This window comes from Diospyros lotus, chromosome 2 (assembly GCF_014633365.1).
Source record: "Diospyros lotus cultivar Yz01 chromosome 2, ASM1463336v1, whole genome shotgun sequence".
Classification (NCBI taxonomy): Eukaryota; Viridiplantae; Streptophyta; class Magnoliopsida; order Ericales; family Ebenaceae; genus Diospyros; species Diospyros lotus.
This window is the reverse complement of record NC_068339.1, coordinates 4,417,196-4,442,122: the sequence shown is the minus strand read 5'-3', so window position 1 is coordinate 4,442,122 and position 24,927 is coordinate 4,417,196. Positions and strand designations below refer to the sequence as shown.

At 34.6% G+C, this 24,927-nt stretch overlaps 3 protein-coding genes and 1 pseudogene across 6 annotated transcripts; 1 reads left to right on the top strand and 3 right to left on the bottom strand.

Annotated features, from left to right (window-relative positions):
* Positions 1-81: 81 nt before the first annotated feature.
* LOC127795969 (succinate dehydrogenase subunit 7B, mitochondrial-like) lies at positions 82-5,494 on the bottom strand. Of its 4 annotated transcripts, none has more exons than XM_052327967.1 (4): positions 5,335-5,494; positions 5,125-5,199; positions 622-724; positions 82-448 (listed from the first exon to the last, which is right to left on the bottom strand). In XM_052327967.1, exons 1-4 carry the CDS (start codon positions 5,467-5,469, stop codon positions 375-377), a joined length of 387 nt encoding a protein of 128 aa, XP_052183927.1. In that variant the 5' UTR covers positions 5,470-5,494; the 3' UTR covers positions 82-374. The 4 variants fall into 4 exon arrangements, with proteins under 4 accessions (XP_052183927.1, XP_052183928.1, XP_052183929.1 ...); XM_052327968.1 differs by having other exon boundaries at positions 5,125-5,196; positions 5,335-5,491; XM_052327969.1 differs by having other exon boundaries at positions 5,125-5,193; positions 5,335-5,457.
* Positions 5,495-7,625: 2,131 nt separating this feature from the next.
* Positions 7,626-10,471, top strand: LOC127794352 (uncharacterized protein At5g50100, chloroplastic). Its single transcript, XM_052325375.1, has 8 exons — positions 7,626-7,834; positions 8,120-8,259; positions 8,354-8,461; positions 8,760-8,816; positions 9,382-9,447; positions 9,564-9,624; positions 9,716-9,762; positions 10,100-10,471. Exons 1-8 carry the CDS (start codon positions 7,684-7,686, stop codon positions 10,136-10,138), a joined length of 669 nt encoding a protein of 222 aa, XP_052181335.1. The 5' UTR covers positions 7,626-7,683; the 3' UTR covers positions 10,139-10,471.
* On the bottom strand, positions 10,353-12,883 carry LOC127794351 (UDP-glycosyltransferase 74B1-like; annotated as a pseudogene).
* A 576-nt stretch (positions 12,884-13,459) lies between these two features.
* Positions 13,460-19,486, bottom strand: LOC127794349 (calmodulin-binding protein 60 A). The gene is made up of 7 exons (XM_052325374.1): positions 19,021-19,486; positions 18,398-18,476; positions 16,740-16,792; positions 16,156-16,646; positions 15,336-15,496; positions 14,533-14,739; positions 13,460-14,417 (listed from the first exon to the last, which is right to left on the bottom strand). Exons 1-7 carry the CDS (start codon positions 19,110-19,112, stop codon positions 13,803-13,805), a joined length of 1,698 nt encoding a protein of 565 aa, XP_052181334.1. The 5' UTR covers positions 19,113-19,486; the 3' UTR covers positions 13,460-13,802.
* Positions 19,487-24,927: the final 5,441 nt, after the last annotated feature.

Here is a 24,927-nt window from a genome sequence, read left to right as displayed (position 1 = left end):
AAAATTCTCCGGACTGCAAAAATTTTACAACATAATCAAAAACTGCATTTTGCTTAAACTACTCGCACATATATATACAAATGATAGCTCAAAATCATGTCATATGCATACATACATCTTATTATATAATAATCTTTTGTTATGTTAAGATTTGTGAAGTTAATGACGACAAAACAAAATGAATGAAGAATGTTGGGCCAGCACTCACCAGGGCATTATTGCCATTACTGAAATCAAATTCCATCCCCAAGTCATATCAAAGGCATAAAGTTATCCGGTTTAAGCAAGCTTATTGACAGGGAAAGCAAAGCAAAATCCTAATGTTCTTGAGAGAGAGCTGCTGAATCACATGAAATGGTACAAAAACAACTTCATTATGCACTCCCGCTAGCTTGCTTCCGAGCTTCCTCTCGCATTACTGCTTTTACATAAATCTCGTAGCAACATCCTGAACCCAAAAAACAAGTTCTAAGCTACAACCGGGCAGCAAAGCAATTGTTTCATTACATAGGACATGATTCAATTTCTTTTGGGTATATATAAATTGCTAAAATTTTCAATGGAATTCGGTTAAAAGATAAAACCAGTGAATCCGACTCACAGAAGATGATATTAGCTTACCAGCTACAACGACAATTGTGAGAACATCTCCAAGTCTCTTGAGTCGCCACACATTTTTCTTATGTGATTTGAACCGCTTCAATGATGGATCCTCTGCCAATAGCTGCAAGGTAACAAGCTCAGTTCAAGCCGATCTTCAAGAAAACCAAGTGAAATCAGAGAAAATAAGAATGCCACTTTGGACATAGCTCCAAAGATAGAAAAAATGTCGATAAAAAGTCGGATATATAAATCCATTGTATCATGATATAAAGAAGCAAGAGTAAAATGCAAAGTCATTAGTTTTACAGGCATCACTTGCTAGAATTTTTATATTTGAAAAACATGGTGTACAAGTACCACACTGGCTATAGACGAGGAATTTTGGATCACAAGAACAACAGAAGATAAATTGTAAAAGGTTCTAATGATCCATCCATATATTGCTTACAAGATAATTATTCATATCAGGGGCCATAGAGGACAGAGTATTTAGCTTCTTGAATCACACAACAACAAGGCATAAGAAACAAAAAAATTCAATAATACATCTTTTAACAAATAGAATAGAATAGGCAAAAAATAACAATGGTAATACAATGACCTGTCAAGTAATGGCAGGAAAAAATGTTCAGCAGAAAGAGTTGGTTTGTGTCATAGGAACCCAACAGGAAAGAAGAAATAACATAGAAGATTGAAATAATCAAGGAAACAACTTTTCTCTTCCAAATTAAACAGAATAAGGATTCCAATTCAAATTAATGAAAGACACAATGGAGGAGTAATTCTTAGTTGCAATGATTTTTAGTGGGGAACGGCAGGGATAAATGTTCAACAACAAAATATCAAACCTTTATCCCACTATGTGAGGTTGGCTGGCAGATATAAATGTTCCTGATGATAAAATACTGAATGGCTTATCAATAGGAGACTCCCATATTATTAGTGATTGATCTTCAAGTAGTTTTAAATAACCAGGGATTTCTGGGCAACAGAAGGAGATTTAATAGATGTACCAAATTGATGTTGCTAAAGATGATATGAATAGCAATATAAAAAGATGATATGAATAGCAGGCAGGGAAAAGGGAATATATAACATTGTCACATTAAATGTGAGTTAAATTATATAGTATCAAATTCTTCTCCTTAGAGGTGCTCAACTGCAATCACAAAGCAGTGCTGAATATCATGGATCCACCAGAGGTAAGGTGTCTTGGATTGGACTTAGGGCCTGACATCAGGTTTCTAGGTCAGCTCTGGTGGAGTATCATCCTCTCTGTGCTGAGGAGTGTGTCTCCTGAAGGGTCATGCAAAGGAAGAAGATGACGAAGATCCCCAAAAGCAGCTCTCAGCCTCTAGGCTCTGGGGGGTTTGATGTGGCAGCCACATGAATGTGTTATTTTCCGCCTCAGTTTGCCATGGCAACAATTAACAGTAAAATGTAACAGCAACAAATTGTAGTCTACTAATTGAAAATAATGAAAAGTTGGATCTCCCAATTGAAAAAATAAAAATTTGAGTCTGGAATTGAGAACAAGGTGAAAGTTGGGTATTTGTTTGGGTAATTTGCCCTTTATCTTTAATAGGCACCATTCCAACTTTATTGCAGAATCTTGTTTCTAATTTGTATTTTCTTGTAAGGTCATGCATCCATTATAACATTTTCATCTCTATTACACTTACATTTGCACATATTGGTACTTGACTGCCCAACAATTTGTGCAATAAAAGATATAACAAATGGTCTTATAATCGTCTAATGAAACCCCGATTTAGCTTAAAGCAATATTATAATCACATAAAAATGCTAGATGCACTTTTTTAGTTTAACCATCCAACATTGATTCTGAGAAACAATCTCAACAATATTCCCTTCTTTTTCAACAATGACCCAAGATACTGAAATTGATATTTTTTTTATGAAAATTTTATCATTAAGTCTCGCTAGGACATAATTCACATGTGTATTTTAACAAAATTTATATTTCATCAATTTGGTTTTCAACTTTCTCAAATTGAAGCCTTTGAATTCCAAGTTGTTACAGCACAATAATAGGTTTAGTATTCACATTTTATTTTGTCTCGTCTACCAAAATATATCCAATGACATACATCAAGGAACTTCTACTTAAATATGTAATGGTAGTTCACCCATCACAAGAGCAAAAAGGTAAAGGCTCAATGCAGATCACTGAGTTCATAATCGTCTGAATGCCAAACAAGATTTTAAAATATATATATTCAAAAAATACACTAAGATCTTTTCAGTACTTAAAATTGTTCAGGTGGGTGGCATTTCATTAAAAATAATAAAAAAATAATGTTCACTTCAAGAATTACTTGAAGATGCTATAATTACTTACCTGTAATTTATGAAATGGACAATAGTAGCAATCACTTGAATAACTATATTTAAAATTTAGAAATACGCATACATATGAAATGTAAAAGAGAAAATGATCTAAGGTAGGGTGGTATCCAATTTGTGAAGAACTAACTAAACAATCAAAAATATTGACATAGGTAAGATATTATGAGAAAGTTTTGGTAATTGCTAGGACCAATAGTTATACCATTTTTCTCATACATATTCAAATGGGTATAAGGATAATTGAAAATTTTGTGAACTAACTTTTTGAAAGGGCATTGTGTGGATGAGACAAAAGAAGGCGTGAATATTAAGCTTGAGATATGGAGGAACATTTTATAATCTAGAGGTTTAAGTTAAAGCATATTGAAAGTCAAATATATGGAATATAAGTTTAATAAAAATATGGGAGTGGATAATGTTACGATAAAAATGGAAGATCAAGTTATACCAAGAAAAGATCAATGCAGATGTCTTGGACAATCATCCAAAAGGATGTGGAGATTAAGCAGGATATTACCCATAAAGCAGGATGGATAAAATGAAAAAGTACATTTGGCATTTTATGTGATAGTAAGGTTCTATTAAAGCTAAAGGAAAATTTAGTAAGACAACTATAAGGCCAGCTTTGTTGTATGATACAGAATGTTAGATAATAAAGCATCAACATGTACAAAATATGAGCATAATGGAGATGAGGTCATTAAGATGGAAGTGAAACCATATAAGAAAACATGAAATTGGAAATGAGATTATTTGTAATAAAGTTAAGAGTGACACTTATTGAAAATAAAACACATGAGACACAATCAAAATGGTATGATCATGCAAGTAAAAGACCAATACAAACTCCTGAGAGTAGAGTAGAGTAGAGTAGATTACATGGAAGAACAAGTATCTACTATCTAGCAAAAGAGGTAGAAGAAAACCAAAACCAAGAAAAACTGTGGAAGACAATTAAGTATAATATGATTTATAAGGGTTTTACAAAAGATAAAACTATAGACAAACATGACTGGTGAGCTAGAGTTCATGTAGCCAACACCACATAGTAGGAAAGAGGTTTGATATGTTGTTTTCTTTTTGAAGGGATTGTGCAGGGCTATGGTCCCTGCCAACCCTCTATCCATGTTTGGAAGCATACTTGATGAAAAGAAATTATGTCAAATTGTCCCGACAAAGCCTAGCCTCATGGGTGGGAATCAGCATTTTAAGTCAATAATAGCAGTGAGGCAGTTTACATAGAAATCCCTGTCTCAAATTTGTGTAGGCTCAATTCCTTTACTACTCTTGTTAACACTTCAACCCATAAAGAAAGCAACTCACACAAAAACAAAGCATTAGTATTCCTAATTAAATAAATCTTAAATGTCTTAAATACATATGCTACTCATGAAAGATACATACAAGGCCAATTAACCATACGGAAGATAACTATGTCAATCAGTTTCCAGGTAACTATGAGATGTAAGAAAGAAATCGGATGGGAAGAAAATTTTGGAAATTCGAGAGGAAATTACTTAGTATGATGTGAATCTTGTGATGCCCTCAGAAAAAATCTAGCAGAATATCTCTTCAGTATTTGATTAGTAAGGGAGCTTTTAATTTTCTTAAGGGCCAAAATCTTTCAAGAAGGCAGCAGAACTGCAAAATGTGGTGTTGAGAAAGCTATGAAGAGTAAGAATATGCTGCTGATTTTGAGTCCATACAGAAGGACAGTCAGATAAACAGATCCAATATCTTGAAAGTGAATTAGGTCCTCAATGTCTGACCTTGATAGAATGGAAACAGAAATTAGCAAAGTTAACCAACCCTAAGTCGTAAGTCAAATATGCTTTATTCCATTCATTCTTTTCTCTATTGAAATTATTGTTCACTTACTAAAAATTAACAGTAAAAATAATGTCAATAAAGGTGAATTGATAGAGAAAGACATCATTTTTTAACCAAATAATCTAAGAAACAGCACAACCTCAAAAGGCGACAAACAAGCTTTCTTTTCCATTTCCATGGGTCCTTTCCAAGATCCAACTATTCTGAACAAATTTCTAAAAACGTATAACAATGAAGAACATATCTCAATATACAAACTCGGATAAAACCTAAGGCTAATCGAAAGAGGAAAAACATCAATAAGAGACAGGCAACACTCACAGCCTTCTCGCGAGGCCCTGGTTCCACATGGAATTCCCGACGCGGCACACATATCGAGCCCTCAGTCCTCTGCTGCTGATCAACGCGTAACTTATTAATCGAAAGCAAAACCAAAACAAGCAATCAAGTATACGTCGGAAAAATGAAGGGAAGATCCACTGGTTCGTTGATCATATTATATACATGAAAAGAGAGAAATAGAAGAATTACCTCAGGATTGGAGCGTAGATGGGAGAGAATAGATGCTTTGTTGAGTAGGAACGCCATTAATCGCCGCCCAGAGAGCTGTGAGAGAGAAGGGGGGGGGGGGGAGAGAGAGAGCGAAGCGACGAGAAGATGGCCCATGGGGGTAAAAGACACTGCTAATAGCCCGAAAAATTTGGGCCGAATTGATGGGAGAATGGGTGAAAAACCCATGCTACCCCTCGATTAATACTTACTTCACTGTGACCCCCGAATTGTGCTAATATCACATTTAACCCGATTCCTGTTTGGTTACTTTGGTATCAACAGGGCAATAATTTTGTATTTTTCAACCAAATTATAAGTAAAGAACATAAATAAATAGAAAATTCTATTCACAGCCCATAAATTTACTCTTTTACAACCCACACTCTACCAAATCCTTAATAATTTTAAAATTCTTATTTTATCCCTATAACCCACTCTCTTTTTTAACCGCTCTCGATCGTCGACCATAATCTCCCCGTCTCTCTCTTTTTCTTTCGCACCATATATACACATACACACACAAACATATATATATATATACACACATCCTTGTTGTCGTGCTCAATACATAGCACAAATGATAAAGTTTTTAATTTTTTTTTAAAGTAACGAAGAATTAACTTTTGGTAAAGATAGAAATATTTTATTTAATAGGAACTAGTTGCGTATCCACTTGAAAGTATATTAATTTACGATCGCATCTGATTTAACCGAAAATCGAATTTAAAAGAAAGTCTAGTCTCCTAAAAAAATGAGGCAAGTGAATCTCAAACAGCTAAGTCATCAAAAAAAAAAAAAAATCACAAATTTGTTTGCCTAGACATGGTAATGCCCAGCCTAGCACATCTTGAGGATTTGAGTTGGAAGGCAACAAATATATATATAAATTCTTATATTATTTTCCTGGACCATGAAGAGAAAAATCTTATTTTAATATAAGATTGTTTGATTTTTTTTTTTGTAATATGTAAAAATAAATATATGTTATTTTATTTTTTAATGTCTTATTTTGCTTCAATATTAAAAATAGGATTTCAATATATATATATTTTCAATAAGGGTAATTCAAAGTGTGCATATATATATAAATATATACACTTATATATATCTAACCTTACACACCTTGTTAAGTAAGATACATTCTAAGACAGTTTTTAACATCTTTTGGTGTAATTTACTGATAAAAGAAAATATAATCATAAATATTAGTGTTATTAAAGTATTTTATTTTAAAATCCATTTGATTGAACATTTACAACTTAAAAAATTTAATTAATTTATTAGATCTAAGTCTGATTCCAACAAGGAAGCCAAATCACTCACCAAGCTAAAATCTAGCAAGCCAAACGCAAAAATCATCCTCCAATACTGTTGGTCATCGTCAAAATTTTTGGTGAAATTCAATCATCTTGTTAGATTTAGAGAGCGATTTCAGCTAACTCACCAATGCCATCTCTCTCCCACAACCATCTCAACATCAAGAAAGGCCAAACCAAACATGGAGAAAGGCGAACTCGGGCAAATTTGGAGTTGTAGATACCAAAATGAGTAGATTCGGAGATGACAAGTTATAGATAGCGAAACTAGGTGGTGACGGCGACGAGCAAATAAGAGTGATGACCACCAAATCTAGTGGCGGCAACGATGAGCAGAACAATAGCGGCATCTTCTTCAATGAGGAACAGATCAAGCAAAATATGTGAGTTTTTAATTTTAAATTTTATTTATTTATTTTTATATTAGACGAGTGATATTATATATTTAATTATTGATTTATATATTTAATTATTAATTTTGTATATGTATATATTTGATTATTTATTATTTTATTTATATGTATATTTGATTATTTTGTATATTTGATTATTGATTTTATATATATATATATATGAAGATTATAGGTAATATAAAATAAATAAAATTAAAGTTTATTAATAAATAAATAAAATAAAGAGAGAAATAGAAAAATATGAAGTGTAATTAGAGTAATAATAATTTTTGAGATAAAATTAAAATAGAGAGTGAATTAGTTATAATATAATAAAGAATAGAATAGAAAATTTAAAGTATAACAAAATCTATATAATTACTTTAGGTGAATAACTAGGACAGAAACGACGCCGTCGCGGAGAAGTAAGTATTGAAGGGCATACGTACGTGTTATGGGCCGCGAATAATTTTGGTGAAGCCCGTGTTGCCACGTGGCAGAGAGCCAGGACCCCTTGGGGGGGGGTGGGGCGGGGTGTTTATGACGTAACCGAAAGCAGGCCAAGGAAGCCAAAGAAGAAGAAAAAGAATCGGATTTGGAAAGCTTCGCTCTCCATCTACATGAAAATGGCAATTCCCATAGCAGCAAGACAAGCAAGCCCATCTCTCTTCTTCTCTGTTCATAGGTTTCTCCGAACGAATAGGTTCCATGTGTCTGCTCCTCCTCGTCCTCTCCGTAAATCCCCTCCATTTCCCAATTCCCATGATACAGGTAATAAAATTCCTCTCTCTCTCTCTCTCTCTCTCTCTCTCTCTCTATATATATATATATATATATGTATGTATGTATTTCTCATATGTGTCTGGCATCGTGTATAGGCATGATTTCCAATTTAATGTTAAAGGGAGATTGTTTGTGTGCTACACAAACCTGTCTATTTTCGTATGAATATCTACGGAATTGTGTTGGGTTTATCGTGTACTCTGTAGTTTTAGCCCTCATCATGTAAATGATCGTGCTGTTTTTCATTTGGCTGTACTTCTTATTTTGTTGCAGGGCTTAAATTTTCAATTCGAGCAGTACATCAGGTAACTGCAGATCCCGTGGCTCCCAAGAGAGAAGATGAAGAACAATCATCTGAGAATTGGAAGATTAAAATGCTTTATGATGGTGAATGCCCGCTTTGTATGCGCGAGGTAGTTCCGTGGGGGTTGGGTTCATTGTGTTCGGAGAATTGCCTGTGTGGTGTAAACCAATTGAATTTTCTGAATTCTGAGGTTGTACTGTCAGGTGAACATGTTAAGGGATAGAAACAAGCAATATGGAGCAATCAAGTTTGTGGATATAAGTTCGGATGAATACAGTCCAGAGGGGAATCAAGGCCTTGACTATAAAACTGTATGTTAACCCACATTCTGCACTTTTAATTGATGCTATGTGATGCGTATGAAAAGAAAAAGAAAAAAAAAATCAGGTTTTCTGATGGCTAATTCCATGTTTTAATGTAAGTGTGCGCAATATGTAATTGTTTGAACTGATTTCTAGTTTCCAACTTCATAGACCTAGCTAGCTGTTTACTTTGATCTTCCCCTTCTTCCATAATGCAGTTATTTGTATAGTTACAGAAATAAAGCATAGAGTAGTTGGGTCATGTATTTAATTCAGAGCTAATGGTGTTATTATTTTCATTGCTTAGGTCATGGGAAGAATTCATGCAATCTTATCTGATGGAACTGTAGTTACTGATATAGAGGTATGCATGTTTCCGGAAATAATTTGTTTAACATTCTAATTTAAATTTATTATTGAAACTATGTTCTTTTTTCCCTTTGTCAGTTTACCCTTTTTCAATAATGCATAACTCTATAACTTGCATACTGAAATGATTGATAGTCTTGATTTTGAATTGAGCCCTTCCACCCTTTTAGCATTTATTTATCATCTCAATATTTTAGTACTCAAAACTTCAACTTTTTAGTTCCATTGAACAAGTATAATCGGATCCAAATCCTAATATCTTTATGCATGCTTTTAGTTTCTCTAGAATCAGCAATGCTAATAGTGATAAGGAAGAATTTTCAGCATCTTATCAAATAATACAATTTTAGCATTACTAATACCAGCTAATATGGACAAGATGAGCATCAAAATTTTGATCGGTCAGCATTGTATTCAGAATACAATTAAAAATGATCAACCGTAAGCCCACTGCAAGACTTTCAACAGCAGCATCAAGGTTGATGCTGTTATTTTCCTTCTCTGTTTAAGACCCACCTTAGGGAACAATACTCATGCTACTGAGGATTCTGAATCTGCAGGCATTTAGAAGGCTATACGAAGCAGTTGGTCTGGGATGGGTTTATGCCATCACTAAATATGAACCAGTAAGCGCTCTTGTGGACTAACATTTTCAGAGATTGAGCTGGTGTTTGAGTTCATCTTTAATAGAAGGATTTCTCGAGTCTTTTTTACTTCCTAAGTTATGGAGCGCAATTCGCAGGTTGCATCAGTTGCTGATGCTGTGTATGGTGTTTGGGCTAAATATCGTCTTCAAATCACAGGTGTGCCCGTGTTGCCTATAGGATTGCATTTATCTCTTATGTCAAGCACATTCGTTCATACCGTTCATGGTTTTTAGCTACGTCATTGCAGGTCGGCCGCCTCTGGAGGAGGTGCTGGAGGCACGAAAGAAAAATGAGGTTTAGATGCCCTCTCATCAAGCTCCCTTACATTTATTTACACAAGTATATTTGAACGAGTGTCGTCATGGTTATAGTCCAAATGTACACGTTCAGTTTATGCTATCTTGCCAGTGAATCTACATGATAGGAATATGGTCCCTCTGTGTAAGATAGAGATGCCTTAATTGTTTTGTGGAGAAGTGACCAGAAACTGAACCATATTATACCCCACAAATGATATAAACTTTTTTACAACACCAGTTTCTTTTGCAGATGGTCCCCAAGTGGGATATCTTAACATCTAAATCTCAAGCAAATAATTGTCCACTCAATAGTGTTCTGTTCTCCCTTGTAGGCTGAAATATGCAATGACAGCAACAGATGCAAGATGTAAACTTACCTAATTGCTGCTCAGCAGCCAGCAACAACGGATTTTGAAGAATGATCTTCTGAGAGCTCTGGATTCGACATCTATTTTCATCTTCTATACTCAGCTTGTGTGTGAATTCGCGTACATAATTTGCCCCACAACAGAAAGGCATAATACTTCTTCTCTTGGACAATTACTTCTGCCTCACTAAATTACAAAACAGGAAGAAGAGAAAGTATTAACTAAGCATCTCCTTCGACATTCATTATGATATTTTGCTTGATTAGAGAACAAAACGTAAACTACAAGCTTGTATTTGTCCACATTAATATATGATAAGCTACCAGCGTTCTATTCCCCTCTATAGGCATCTTCTCTTGGTTTGTTACTTTGAGGAGCAAGCTTAAGAAGATTCTTTCAGTTTATATGTAGGATAGGATTATTTCAGCTAGCAAATTCCTCGGGTTCCCCAGATAAAACCAGGGAACTTGACCATCATGATCTCTTTTGTTTACCAGTGAGCAACACTTTGTACAAACTTATTGACATTCTTATCTGAGTTCCCGCCTCTGCTAACTGCTCTCTTAGCGCATTCTCTCCATAGGGATGCATTTCTTCTAATCTCATCACTCTTTTCCCCTCCCATCACCTCCATTATGCACCGCTGGAGCTCTTCCCTTTTGACAATTCCTTCTCCATCCTCGCTAGCTTTCACTCCCACCTTCCACACCTCTTCCACATACTTGGCATTGGTTGGCTGGTCACTCCACTGTGGCACTGCCACCATTGGCACGCCAAGGCTCAAAGCTTCCAGTGTAGAATTCCACCCACAGTGAGTCACAAAGCATCCCACAGCTTGGTGAGCCAGCGCTTCCAGCTGGTTACACCATGTGATGACCAGTTCCGTCTGATCTTTTGAGTTCAAGAACTCAGTTGGCAGCTTCTCATTTCTGGGTTCTTTCAGTATCCACAGGAAGTTCTTGTTGCTTCCTTTCAAGCCCAAAGAAATTTCCTCAAGCTGCTTGGCTGCAATTTCTCCCATGCTTCCAAAGGACACATAAACCACAGATTTGGGTGGCTTAGTGTCCAGCCATCTCAAGCATTCGTCACCAATTGGCTTCCAGAGGCTGCCTCCATATTCTCTGTCTCCTGCTATTTGTTGGTCCAAGAATGCTGATGGCACCAGTGGACCAACCATTTGAAGCGGCCAGTGTCCCAACATAGTCTTTGCTAGCTGTTAAAGAGCCACAGAAAATGGACTAATAATAAAGAATTAATCATCATGATCACAAAAATTCTAAACTTAAATCCAGAATTACATTGTCCTATCTAGCCTTTTTCCATTTGTGACAACAGTCATCAAGGGTTTGCCTGCACCTGTGAAAATTTTGTGCTGCTTCTTCTCTGTGTTTGTTTTCAAACGATATGTTTCTTTTTCTATATGCTCGTTTTTCACTTTTTCCAATGACTTCTTGTGAAAATGAACTCAGAAATATATTGACCACTACCTAGCAAACAAGGTTGTTAAAATCGTAAAATCATAAGAGGGTCTTTGACATGTAAAATCGTAAAATCAAGTGCAATTCAACTTCAAAATCGTAAAATCTTATGGGTTTTCGGTGCAAAAAAACGTAAAATCGGGAGTTTAACAACCATGCTAGCAAATATATACATATATTGGCCACTGTAGTGTTTTTTATCCTTAATTTCTAAAGTTCACCCATTGTTCAATTTATCCCATTTTGATGTACTCAACTTAATTCTGCTTGAGCATAGATGTCTAGAAACTCAACAAAATTTGGTTCTGCTAATAGTTTAACTATTCAAGCTTCCATAATCAATAGATTTACTAGAGTTACCTCACTTTCTAACTCCTCAAATGTATTCACAAACACCCAGTCATTTTGTTCCAAGGTTGAAAACTTCTCCATGATTGCTGCCAGATAGGCTGAGTGACTGGCAGGCTGTGCAAGAAAACTCGGCATATCAGAAATGCCAAGAGGAGGAAGTCCAGGCAACAGCAAAGGCATGCTTTCAGGCCCAACAGGTAAAGTCAGGAGGCCACGATGAATTTGCCAGTACATGGAGCAGACAGAAGCCGAGTTAGTCAAGATCACAGCTGCAGAAACGCCTAGTTTCCTGGCCACATCAAGAGCCCATGGAAGCAAGGAGTCATACACCAGGGAGGTAACTGGTGAATTCGAATCACTGAACTTGAGTAAGAGTTCTTGAACCAGCTGTTTTGAACGAGTCTAAGTAGGTTTCTAAGCTCGGAGCATCCTTGAAACCACCCTCATCATAGCCATCAGAGATGGGCTCAGTGGCTATATCACCCGCCTGGATGAAGTTGGCAGTGTAATGAGTGGTGGCAAAAGTTGTCTTCAGCCCCTTGAAAGCCAAGCGCTTTGCAAACTGAAGAAGCGGGTTGATGTGGCCTTGGGCAGGGTATGTTAGCACTATAACATGACCTCTCTGCTGCTTCTTCATTGTGTTTTTGCGGCCTCTACCGGTTTGAAGGATGAATGAAGATATGTTCAATTGCTTGAAATATACCCCACAAAACCTAACACATTGAATGACCTAAAATTAAAAAAAATAAATACCTTGAATTGTTCTACTGCAATTCAGGAAAAGTCAAATGTGCATAAAGAAATTTTTGCACAGCCCTGTTGTACTTGGATTTTTCAACATCTGCTAATCAAAAATTCCAAATGCTGAGGTCATGTTAGAAAATATAGAACATTAATAAGACAAAATATCACCATTAGATGGCTATGATGGAATAAACCAGTCACCGTCCTCATTTTCAAGGATATGCTTGATGATGAATGGAGGTCGTATTAGCATTGCCTCTATTCTCTTCTCTTCTCTCAATTGCCCTGCAGATTTGATCAACAATTCAAGAAATAGTGAATAAGCAGACTATCAGGAAATTGAAAAGAAAAACCCAATTAATGTAGAAACAAAAATACACATTAGGTCTACAACAGAAAAATTCTCAAGGCACCCTAAAATATTACAACTATTACCCCTATTTAAATGGACTTGAAAAAATATAAGGGTCAAATAGTTGACATTCAAATTACAAAGTTGGAATAGAAATTGGCAAGATAAAACAAACAATTAAAAAAACTTAAATAAACACAAAATCCACAAATATATGTCCATGTCTATGTTTATTAGTTTCATTAACACCTGTTGTATAAGATACCTTTGTGCCTGTGTCGAGACTTGAAAGAGATTAACATATTGTCAATGATTTCAAGTATGACTGTCTGATATTTCCATCAACCTCCTGAAATATGGGCAAATAATATGCTGGGGCAGAAATAAGAATGACCTCGCTTCAACAAAAAGGGAAGTGATGTTTCACAGTTACTAGAAACAAATGCTTCCATTGACAATGAACTACATGCAGCTCATTTTACAGACTCAATCTTTGAGCTTGACTTGATGTTAATATCACTACTTAAAACATCAACACAATTACAATCTAACCTGAAGAAAAATGCCTGCTCGAAGCTCCAGCAATTGGAGATGAGCCATGACATCAATAAACTAGTACTTCTATACATGGAGTTAGAAACTCCTTGTCCTACTTTACAGCTGCACACAATTTCAATTGGGCAGCACTTGATAGAAAGGCATATATGTTATCTGAAGGGATATTTGTTTTCTGGTTCACCCATCAACAATGTCTCTGCAGTTCTCTAATGCGGGTTTTTTTAGCCACGATCCTCCTTATCGAGAACCACTTCAGCACACTGAATAACATCGTCCATCTCTTCTGAGCAAAAGCTGCAGATCGAGCCAAAATAAAGCCATTGACAGCACTTTGTAGATCATCCTGCGTTTCCAACATTGAATTATTGGGTGGCATGGAACAATCAGCATCCAAATATTGCAGATGCTCATCCCCGCAGAAGACTCGACTAATTGACTCAGTTTCACAGATCAGGGAGTTTGCAACTTGTCCAGAGAAATCTAAAGGTTGATCATATCTAAGATCCATATTGTCAATGTTGTGCAGGCCAAAATCATCCAAGCCATTCATAGCCCCCATGGAGTAAATGGATGGCATGATATCCGGGGAAGGTGCACTTGCTTGCGGATAATCATATCCACCAATCTTTCGAGAAGTTAAAATCTTACTTGCATCAGAAGTCTCCACCACAGTTGCATTGGAGAACAGACCATTGTTGAATAAGCGTGATGAACCATCCATAAAAGAGGCCTCATCTCCAAAACAGACTACATCCTCCCAATGTTTAAAAGCAGTTATTATCAAGTTAAGGGCTTCAACCTAAATAAAGAGAAAAGAAGGCCATAAAGAATTAGAATCCTGAGAATAGAATATGATTACCAATGAAAAAAGGAAAGAGAAAGGGAAAGCATCTTAGGTGATCAAAGAAGAATGCCTTTTCAGTTTCGGACAGCTTATCAGCAGAAGCATAATGGCATTCTGAAAGTAGTCCCATCACTTGTCCCACAACATTGAAAACCACACCAGTTTTCTGCTGACAGCCGGGAGGGCGATAAAAGTATAACCTAGGATCAAGTATACATGTCCGCGCATGTTCTACAGTAACTTCCCACATTTTAGCAGACATGCCCGTACCAAGAATCTACAGGAACACAAAAAAACAGAAGATGCATTGGTCATGTACAAAATTATGCACCAACATGTAAAACTTCATTTACCTACATAACACCTTTGATTTCACTAAGATGAGGCTTCTTCTGAATTATCATATCTAATCAACTGCTCCTAAATAGGTGAAGTTGCAGACCAAGAACATGGACAATAATGTTCTCTTCCGGCATGGAGATGAGCTTTCCAATTAAAACAATTTCCAAAACTTGGATATCTAACAACTAGCATCCAATATTCTACACAAGGTGGGGTCAAATAAAGCCTTCAATGTTATCCAATACTAAACAAAGTTGGTTATCAACCTACCCTAGAGGTGCCTTAGCAGGAGCAACACCAAGTTCTCACCTTTTCAATATTTCTTGCTTTCAGTTCATGTGAATGAAGTGGCAATTCCTTCAGAAACACATGCCCTAAAATTGGTAAAATATAACTAGAACATAGTCTCTGATTTCACGCTTTATCCTCCTCCAAGGGAGAGGAGAAACTACAGTATAGAAGATTCTGGCTATGGTCAACTATTTAAATATATAGAGCAAAACAAATTAGATAAACAACAGTATGCATTACATTTCTAAGCCTCGTAGGGTCTAAATAGAGCAGAGTTAGGAAATCCTTCACAGTGTTGACTTTTTCCCTAGTCAGACGCTTGTGGAAAGCTCCATCTTTTCCAATCTTTTCCAGCCTCCATACTTCATCAAGCAGAGATGGGGGATGGTGCTTCTTGTACACTGCTGACACAAACAATTGAAGTTACATCCAAAGGCCATCTGCTCATGGTATCCTGAGTTCTTATAACCCTAGACATGCTTAACAATGCAACATTTCATGAAACCTTTCAAGTTTCACAGGCTTCTATATATGCAAGGCACTCAGAAAGAGATGAAGAATGGCAAGCCAACAAAAACCAATACAAGGATAATGACAGAAAACAGTGGAACGGATGGAAAAGGAATAATACAACCTTATGAGTGTATGCCTAAGAAAAGAACTAGATGGCATTCAAAGTGAATAATTAAATGAACAAGCAATATGAAGAGGAAGATTCTCAGAATTTGTATTCAAGTCTTACAATATAAAACCTGAACAGATGAGAAAATCCAGTAATTGAGAAAACTGATTTATTAACTCCTTACAAGTTAGTGCTAGACTCGTCTTGCATCTCTTATTTCAGATACTTTGTATTCCTGTCCTCCTGTATCTGTGCATGTGCGTGTGCATAGGTTTCTATTGCATTAAATTCCCTCTGTAGGTATCATCAAATAGATTTTTTATTTAGGTTTTTCATTTAGAGCAATTCAGGTAGTGTGATACATTGTTTCACAAAGCTGTACTCTAAAAACACCAAATTGGTAAACATAGAAGAAATCTATCAAACAAAAGTACTTACATTCCCCACGATGATCCCTGACAATGAAGGATTCAGTCTTTGCTTCTCTTACCCTGATCCCATCAAAGTTATCCAGAACTCTTGCTCCCAGCCTAAACTTACGGCTCCTTGTCCAGCTTGAATTATCTGTAAAAGAAATCTCTCCTACTAAACCAACACCCTCTTTAAGATTAAATAAAGTATCCCCAGTAAGAAGGGGCTTCTTTCCTTCCCGTTCTCTAACAATGTTATTCTTAAATTCTTCAAGTGTCCAATTGCCTCTTTCTTCACTATCAAAATCTCCTTCAAGCACTACTATTTCCACCTTTGCTGAGGATTCAGGCCCAGAGTAAACAACTTGTCCTGTAAGAGCATCAACTAAAGCCACTTTTAAGGTGTTTAAGTCTTCTCCTTCAATTCGGCTTCCAGTGAATACAGGAAGAGAGATTTTTGGTATAAATTGTAACTGTAGGCTTCTTGATTCAGAAGACTGAATCTCTTTCCCACAATTCCTGCAAAGGTGCAATGATGAACAAAGTGGATGGAGACAAAGGTGGTCAATTTAACTACCATTTTAAAGCAAATTATGGGTTATAACTACTTACCGCTTCATACTAGACAAATACTTTCTTAGAGCCAATTCAACTTCTTCTTTTACCTACCAAACCACATTAAATAATGAGGTATATATACTATTCTATCAAAAATGAATAATAAAAGAGTTATAGATACTGGTTATACGATTATTTAAGATGCAATAATCAATTAATATGGAAGAGAAGGGAATGCTGCATCAAATAGGTACTTATTACTTTAAATCACTGATAGAATATTTAGCATGAAATACAAGAAGCAATTATGCAGGTGCACTCTTGTATATATTATGACACATATTTTTAAGACACCTAATACAGACAAAAGCAAAGAACTCATACGTCTTGTTCAATATAGGAATTTGTCAATACTATCATATAGAGAAATAAATAGAGGTACAAGGCAAGTTGGTCTGTGTGTTACGAGCCTTCTCCACAAGAAGGAAGTAGCTATAACCCACCACTATAAGGCCACATCCTATAGCAAGTCCTATCCCCCTTATGGAGGTCCCATCCTAAAGGTATACAAGGGAATAGAACCTTTCAACAGAATAAAGAAGAAGAAGAACAGCAAAAGAGTTATTAATTATATAGTAGCTTGCATTCTCCATTCAATTAATCAAAAATAGTTCACAGTTAATTCATTAGGATGCTGGAAGATTTTAGGTTCTTGGGAATAAAATGTTATTTTTCCAGATGTTCTCATTGCTCCATATGCCTCTATTTGTATTTATTAATAAATTAGTAAGTGCGATGCAAGATTGAGGTGCTTTGGCATCACCACTTGTATGAAGAAGACACTAGCCACTATTGGAAACATAATTCAAGGGGAAACCAGTAATATTCATAATGAAATGTTAGGCCCAAAGGAAGTAATACTAGCACAATTTAAAAGCACTTTTTCTTAATATGAAGGACAAGCTCAATAATGTAATCAGGTAAGTTAAATTAAAATCCTCTTCAGCTGAAAAGGCAAATTAGATTCCTTCTAAACATGAATCCCAGCGCAAACAAACAACAATTACAAGTCAACTTCTAATCATTTATTTATTCTGGTGGTGGTTGCTGTATTTCTCCTTTTTTGTTGTTGTTCTTTTTTTCCTTTCTTTTTATTCTTTGTGGATGGGCTAGCATTGGGGGCTAAGAAATAAAATGAGCATGCAAGCATATGAGAAAGCCAAGATAAATATGTTCAATAGGAAGTGGGTCAAGCAGTTTCCAAAATTAAATTTGTTAATTTAGTTCCATTCAAATAAGAGATCTCCAAGGAGCACTGCAGACTATTAGTGCTCCATGTCTTTTGGAAATCCAGCATCAAAGCAAACCTAATTTATCCCTGAGTGTCTCTTTGAGTTTTCAAGGTTAATTAAACCTTGTAATATTCACATAGGTTGTGATATACCATAAATTGGGATAAGAGCCTTTTATCTTAGAATCTAGCACCCCTTATAGTATATGTAAATGTATATGTCATACACATGGTGCACGAGTTCAGGCTAGCAGCCAATATCATGCATCTAAACTTGCAACAAAGAGACAACTCATTCATAGCGCTCTTTATCCCATGAAACAAACATGGTCTCAATAGTGACGAGCAAATACGTATGTTCTTTGAGCTGCAGAATAAGTAAGAACAAAGAAAAATATCTGATGTCTTAAGTGCAACTCACAACTCTACGAATCAAGGGCTCCAGAACTGGTTCCATGTAAAGCTGGACTTTGCGCAGGCTCATCACCTCCATGACCACACTAAAAGAAAAACAAAAAAGGAAAAAAAAAGCATATCAAACAAAAAGTTAGATACCAAGCAAAATGAAGTTCCTTTATTCGCACTAGCTACTAATTAAAAATACAAACTAGTTCACTTTCTCAAGACTCTGTGGTCAGCACCCACTCCATCCATTATTCCATTGAGAGCACAATATTCTAAAAACGTAGTGTCAAGCCAATTGAGTACGAGCAACATGACATCTACACGGTTGTCTCACGCAAACCAGCAAGTCTCTAAAGCCAAACCACCCACTTTTTCAACATCAGCAGCAGCCTAGTGCAATAAAGAAAACCCAACTGACTATGAACCGCATCATCTCCCATTATTTTTTTTTTCTTTTTTTCCATTGTAACCCTTTTAACGAACTTAAAAACATCAAAGAACAACAATCAAACAGCTTCAGAGGACAAACCACATCCTAACCACTTTTTCCAGGAGAAAAAAAATAATAATAAAAGAAAATTTGAATACATGCTTGTGAATTTGTAGAACAAAAGGAAATTATCGCCTCCATTGTTTCACCTCTTGAGAGAAGGGACCTTCCGACGCTTGTCGTCGGAAGGGTTTGAGTCAGGCCGAGCCTTGGCGTCCTCAGGCTGCCGCTTTTGCGACATTATTACGGACTCTCGCAGCGGAAACAAACAGCAAAACTAAGGTGGCGATGGAGGGAGGAATGGCGGCAGCGGCGGTGGCTGCTTCAATCATGAAGTGAGGAGGAGGCGACCAGACCAACATGCGGTGCTGGATTCACAGAGAGAAGAAGAAGAAGAAGAAGAGGAAGTAGACAAATCTAAATATCTAAGTTGTATTGTATATATAGGAAGCGATGACAAAAGGGTAATTAATGGAGGTAATTCCAAAGGAAATACGACAGTGGTGTTGATATCTGATGCATAAAGCTTGATTTAGCCATGGCCTACTCCTCGCGGTTACAGAGACAGAGAGAGAACCGCAGCTTCAATTCAAGGGATTCGACTCTCGAGAGTTGAGGGAGCGAGATAGACAAGAGAAAGAGGGATGGGCCCGGAAGTACGCGTTAGGAAACGGGCCGTGGGCCCACGCGTATGCGGGGGCCCACATTTTGTGGCAGTTATCTCACGAGTGACGAACACGCATTCTCCCGTTTACAAGAAGGAAAATGCTTCTTGTATACTTAGGGTTACATTTTGGGTATATGTAGACGCATAAATAATTAAAACACCTTTATAAAAATTATAAATTTATTTTTTCTGCTCTTAATTGCTTTCTCTCTCTCACCTCTTTCTTTTCCTTTCCACGATCACCTGTTGCAATTGTCGATCGTCTCCTATACCTCATCGTCTCACCTCACACCAATCGTTATTATCATATTTCCTCGTGTTAATCATCACATCGCCTTATCTCATCTTATGTAAATCGTTGCAAATTCTCTCTCTCTCTCTCTGTGTAATAGTTAACACTAGGTAAGGTGAAACGACGAGAGAAAAATGATAATTAGAGATTACAGTGGTCGATTGTGAAAAAAAATAGAGAGAAATGAGACAACCAATGATAAGAAAAGTAAATTTGTTATTTTTGTCGGGATATTTTAGTTATTTACATATTTTGGTGTAATTTAATCTCCATGTATAAATAACATGATCCAAAAATTAAACAAATCAAAACAATTATAAAGATGGATTTGGCTTATGATAAAAATTATTTTTAAATTTTAAAATTATATATATATATATATATATTTAGAACGAATTCTAAGAACAAAAACATATACGTTTTGTGTGTTTTGGGTGGCAAAGTTAACTGTCACGTGTCAGTTGAGTGATTTGATTGATATGGGTTACTGCATTAAAAAATAAAAACTGAGGATAATAAATAGAAACTTCAAATTAAATAAAAATTAAAAGTTAAGTTTAAATTTGAAAATAATATTTTTATTAAATAACTAATTTTATAATTTTCTTTTTGCTGAGTCTAATTTTTTATATTTTGATTTTTAATAAATAGTAAATTTCACAATTTTTTAGATGGTTACCACTCAAAAATATCAGCTATATTGAAAGTAAAAAAAAAAAAAAGTACTTTTATGGGTTTTAGTTTAAAAAAAAAACAAAATAGTTTTCTTTGAGAAATAGTATCTAAATAAAATATTAAACGAATTTCCCATCTAGTATGTTGAACTAAAAATAATAAAAAATTAGCTTATATAGAAATTAAAAAAGAAAAAGAAAAAAATGAAGTTGAATGATGAATGCCGCTTTATATAGAAATTTAGAAAGACTGAGAGAATACTGTATTTAAAGTAATTTTAGTAAACATGGCTTATTTGTTTAATCTCTATTCCCCTTTGACTAAACTAAATTATTACAATTTATTTTATTTTATTTTATTTTATTTTATACGACGTGGTTATTAGATGATCTATCAAATTAATTAATTAGTTCAAGGATTTATTAAATTAATCTCAAGTCCGAACAAATTTTTAAACTGCGATCAAACTTGAGTTCACGTTTAAGTCACAGGAAAACGGCATTATTATTAATTTAAGTCTAATTTGGACCATTTAGCTCTACTAATGTCACTGTCTAACCTAACAAACTTGGAAATTCATTTTATATATATAAGAGAGAAAATAAACAGTACTCACCAACTTAAATGTAACTATTTGAGTATTAAGGGAAATTTTATAAAATGTAATTTTATTTTTTTGTATCATTTTATTAATTAATTAATTAATTAATTACTTTTAATGGTACTCGTGAACAACACGTGGTAGATGTTGATGACTTGACGATCAAGCCAAAATAAGCCTAAGCCTACTTTTGGTATTATACATTACGTGTTTTAATCCAAAATTAAATATTAATAAAATATTGCCGCCACCTAATTATTCAAGTGATCTCGATTCATTTTGTGAGAGATTAAAATAAAATCTTATCACTCTCCTGCGAGATGAGTTGACAACCACTATTTACACATATTTAATACCTATTTACGTATAAAAAATAGGCATCATTACATGTTTTAATACCTATTTTATATGTAAGCAGAATTTTAAATTTTGTTTGAAAATGAAATGAATTATTGCATACACTAATAAATGTTAGGTGAGCTAGGTGTGTTAAGGATAAAATATAGTATTTTTCAGTACATTTAAGTTAAATTAGCTTTTTAATCTTTATTTACTAAAAATCGTTGGTGACCATACAATTGAAAAATAACTTTTTTATTTCATAGTCAAGATGGTATGATAATATTTTTGTAATATGTAATAATATTTGAAATAGAATTTTAACAAGTAAAGTAGCATAACTCATTAATATATTTATAATTAAATAATATTAAGAGTCATGATTGATGGTATGGTAATGTTATTAATTAATAATAATGTCATTACGGGTATAGTTCAACGGTTGAGATCATACACGAGTTGGTCCCAAATAACTCTGAACTTTAGTCGCTATATAGTCGGTCAGGGATTTTATGTTCGAATCTCATTATTGGATTCCGTAATTGACCTTTGCAGCAAAAATTTTGAGATTAAGTTGCAAAAGCTCTTAAGATAAATAATTTTACATTTGATCTTAAAGATTAAAGATGTTATATATTATTATTTTTTTTATATAACATCTCATGCAAGAAGATGTAATAGATAATCGATCAATTTTGTCTTATAATATTACTTTAATTTTAAAAAAAATTAAAAATGGAGACAACATGATTGAAGAATCTCTTATTGTAAATCCCGAAGAACTCCCGGGCCACCCGTCATAATAAATGTTTTAAGAGAGGTTTGTTTGGATAAACAAGAGACAGAGTGTCTTAACTTCCTAGGAAGCTTCCTCTGCGAAAAGGCCATCCAAACGACACTTCCAGACGTAATCTCCAATATTCTCTACAACAAAACAAAGCCACACAAAAACTCAAGAGAAAAACACAAAAGAGGAAATAAGTTATGCGCCCTTCTACGTTTTTACTATGGAAGGCGAATCGAAATGTGAATCAGTTTGTTGGAAACCCGAAAGTGTCCTTTGGCTAACACCACACGTTTAGGACAACTGGGACGCAAGAGGGACATAAATGTCTTTGCACGTTGCTTCTGCTTTTCACGTTACTAACGCAACGATTTGAAAGATTCTCATTTCCTTTCGCCAAGCAAAGAGACGACTGCTGTAACCGTTTTGAGGTACGGTACGACACTATACACAGTGGCCTGTTTGGCTGCTTCTGGGTTCGGGCTGCTATACTGTATGTACGTACTGTTATTTATTGTGTTACGCTGAAAGACGTGAATATGTGATTATAGTTGTTGCTGTATTACATCCTTTGAATCGAGAGACAACACAACGTGGTATATTTAATTTAAGTGCCATGTGTTTTTTCTTTTATATTTTTTTTGGTTTTTATGGAAGAGTTCTATTATATTATATTACCTTACCCATGGAGTGAGGAAAGAGGGGCTCACCCCGCCGTCTCACATTTGTGCACGTTGAGCAAATATTCTTTAATTTAAAATTTATTTCATGAGATTAAGTTTACTAACACTATACAAAATATCACTAATTTATTAACTAATAAAAATTTGATCAAAAAGATATTAATTATCAACGTTTAGAATTGGTCAGTCGTGATTCGTAGACTTATAATGACAAAAATAACATAAATACAAAAAAAAAAGAATAAATGAAAACAAATAATAAATCACATATACATGGAAGTTTTTACGTGATTCAGTCAGAATGATATCAACCTAGTCCACGAATGTTTTTTAATTATTCTGACAAAATAACAATATATCATTCTTGTTCATTCATTTTATAATAATTTTGTATCCCTGTTTATAGTGTGGGGTATTTACAATTCACATAAAAATTCAAAATAATAAGATAATATTATGGACACAATATGTTATTATCAATTCTACAAAATCGAGAGTGGATTCTGCATTACCAAGGATCTGGTTTACCTCAAATAAAGTAAGTGAGTCTCGCTTCCATTTATTCTACGATTTTATTGTTATGCGAGCTGAACAATTAGGATAGCAGACTGGAAGTCTCGCTAGGAACTTGTTTAGTTCCGTTGACTGAGCTCAGGTTTCAAGAATATGCGACCTTACTCTAACGATCTCAGTCTTGGATCTATTAGGCTTTGAAAGATCGGGCTGACCTATTGGGTCGTGTCCAACCCATAATAAGTGGTTCAAAAAAATACCCATAAGATTAGTGTAATATATTTAAGGTGTGTTAGTATAGGTTGTAATTTAGTAAAAAATGACTGTAATATATTTTAGGTGTGGAAGTATAGGTTGTAATTTAGTAAAAAATGAGAGTCTGAGGTATAATTTATCTTTTATTTTAAATTCATAATAAGTGAAAAGATAATGTTAATCAATGTCTTATTGTTTAAAATATAATATACTTTTAAATAAATTACATCTATTCTTTAAATTAAGATATTTTTATAAATTACTATATAATAAATACATCATACTTTATAATATTTTACTAATGAATAAAATAATTTAAAAAAGCTTAAATAAATACCCTTTATTTGAAAACAAAATTCAATCTAATGAGAAAACACCATAATTATAAATTATTATTACTATAATAAAAAAAAAAAGGTAAGATTAAACTATGCGCAAGGCAGTGGGCCCCACCCATGCCTGACCCGATTCCCGTGTGCGGTTTAGGGGTCACAAGATGGCCAGTGGGCACACGTTGCATTTGTCCCGGTGCAAACGCTACAATCTCGGCCCATGGGCTCCGATACGCCCACGTTAAAATCTGACCTTAACTTGTGGCCCTGTCGCATCGCCTGCTAATGTTATTGACCCCTATTTTGGAAATTCGTTAAGGCATCTCTGGATGTGAAACCATCATCATATTAGAAAATTTTGAATTTAAGACGCGTCCTGACAAATGACAATAATATTATCATCACACCCTTCCCTTGCTTCATTCTCACTCAATTCATCGGTTATATAAATTTTCATTTTTTTAATATTTTTCATATGAATTTGTGGACACCAAATTTTGAGAGTAACGTTATTAATCTCTAGTAGAGATGACTAATAATTTATTTAATAATCACATAATAGTATTTGATTGAAAAAGATAAAAGAATACTCAATAGATTTTATTATAATGCTAATCAAACACTATCATATGTACTGATGTTCATCTTTATTAGAGATGGATAGCATTACTCAAATTTTTGAAATTATTTAATATAAGTACATCTTATATTTAATAAATATAATCATGTTATTACATATAATCTTGTGTATACCTTTAATTTTGTCTCCTTCTTTTTTAATTATACATTCATCATAATATTCTTGTCTAAGTTATACTTTATTTTCCTAACATTAATAATCATATACTAAAATAAAAATAACAAAAATAATCACAAATCTTATTCCCACTGTATTAAATTCATATATTTTATAAA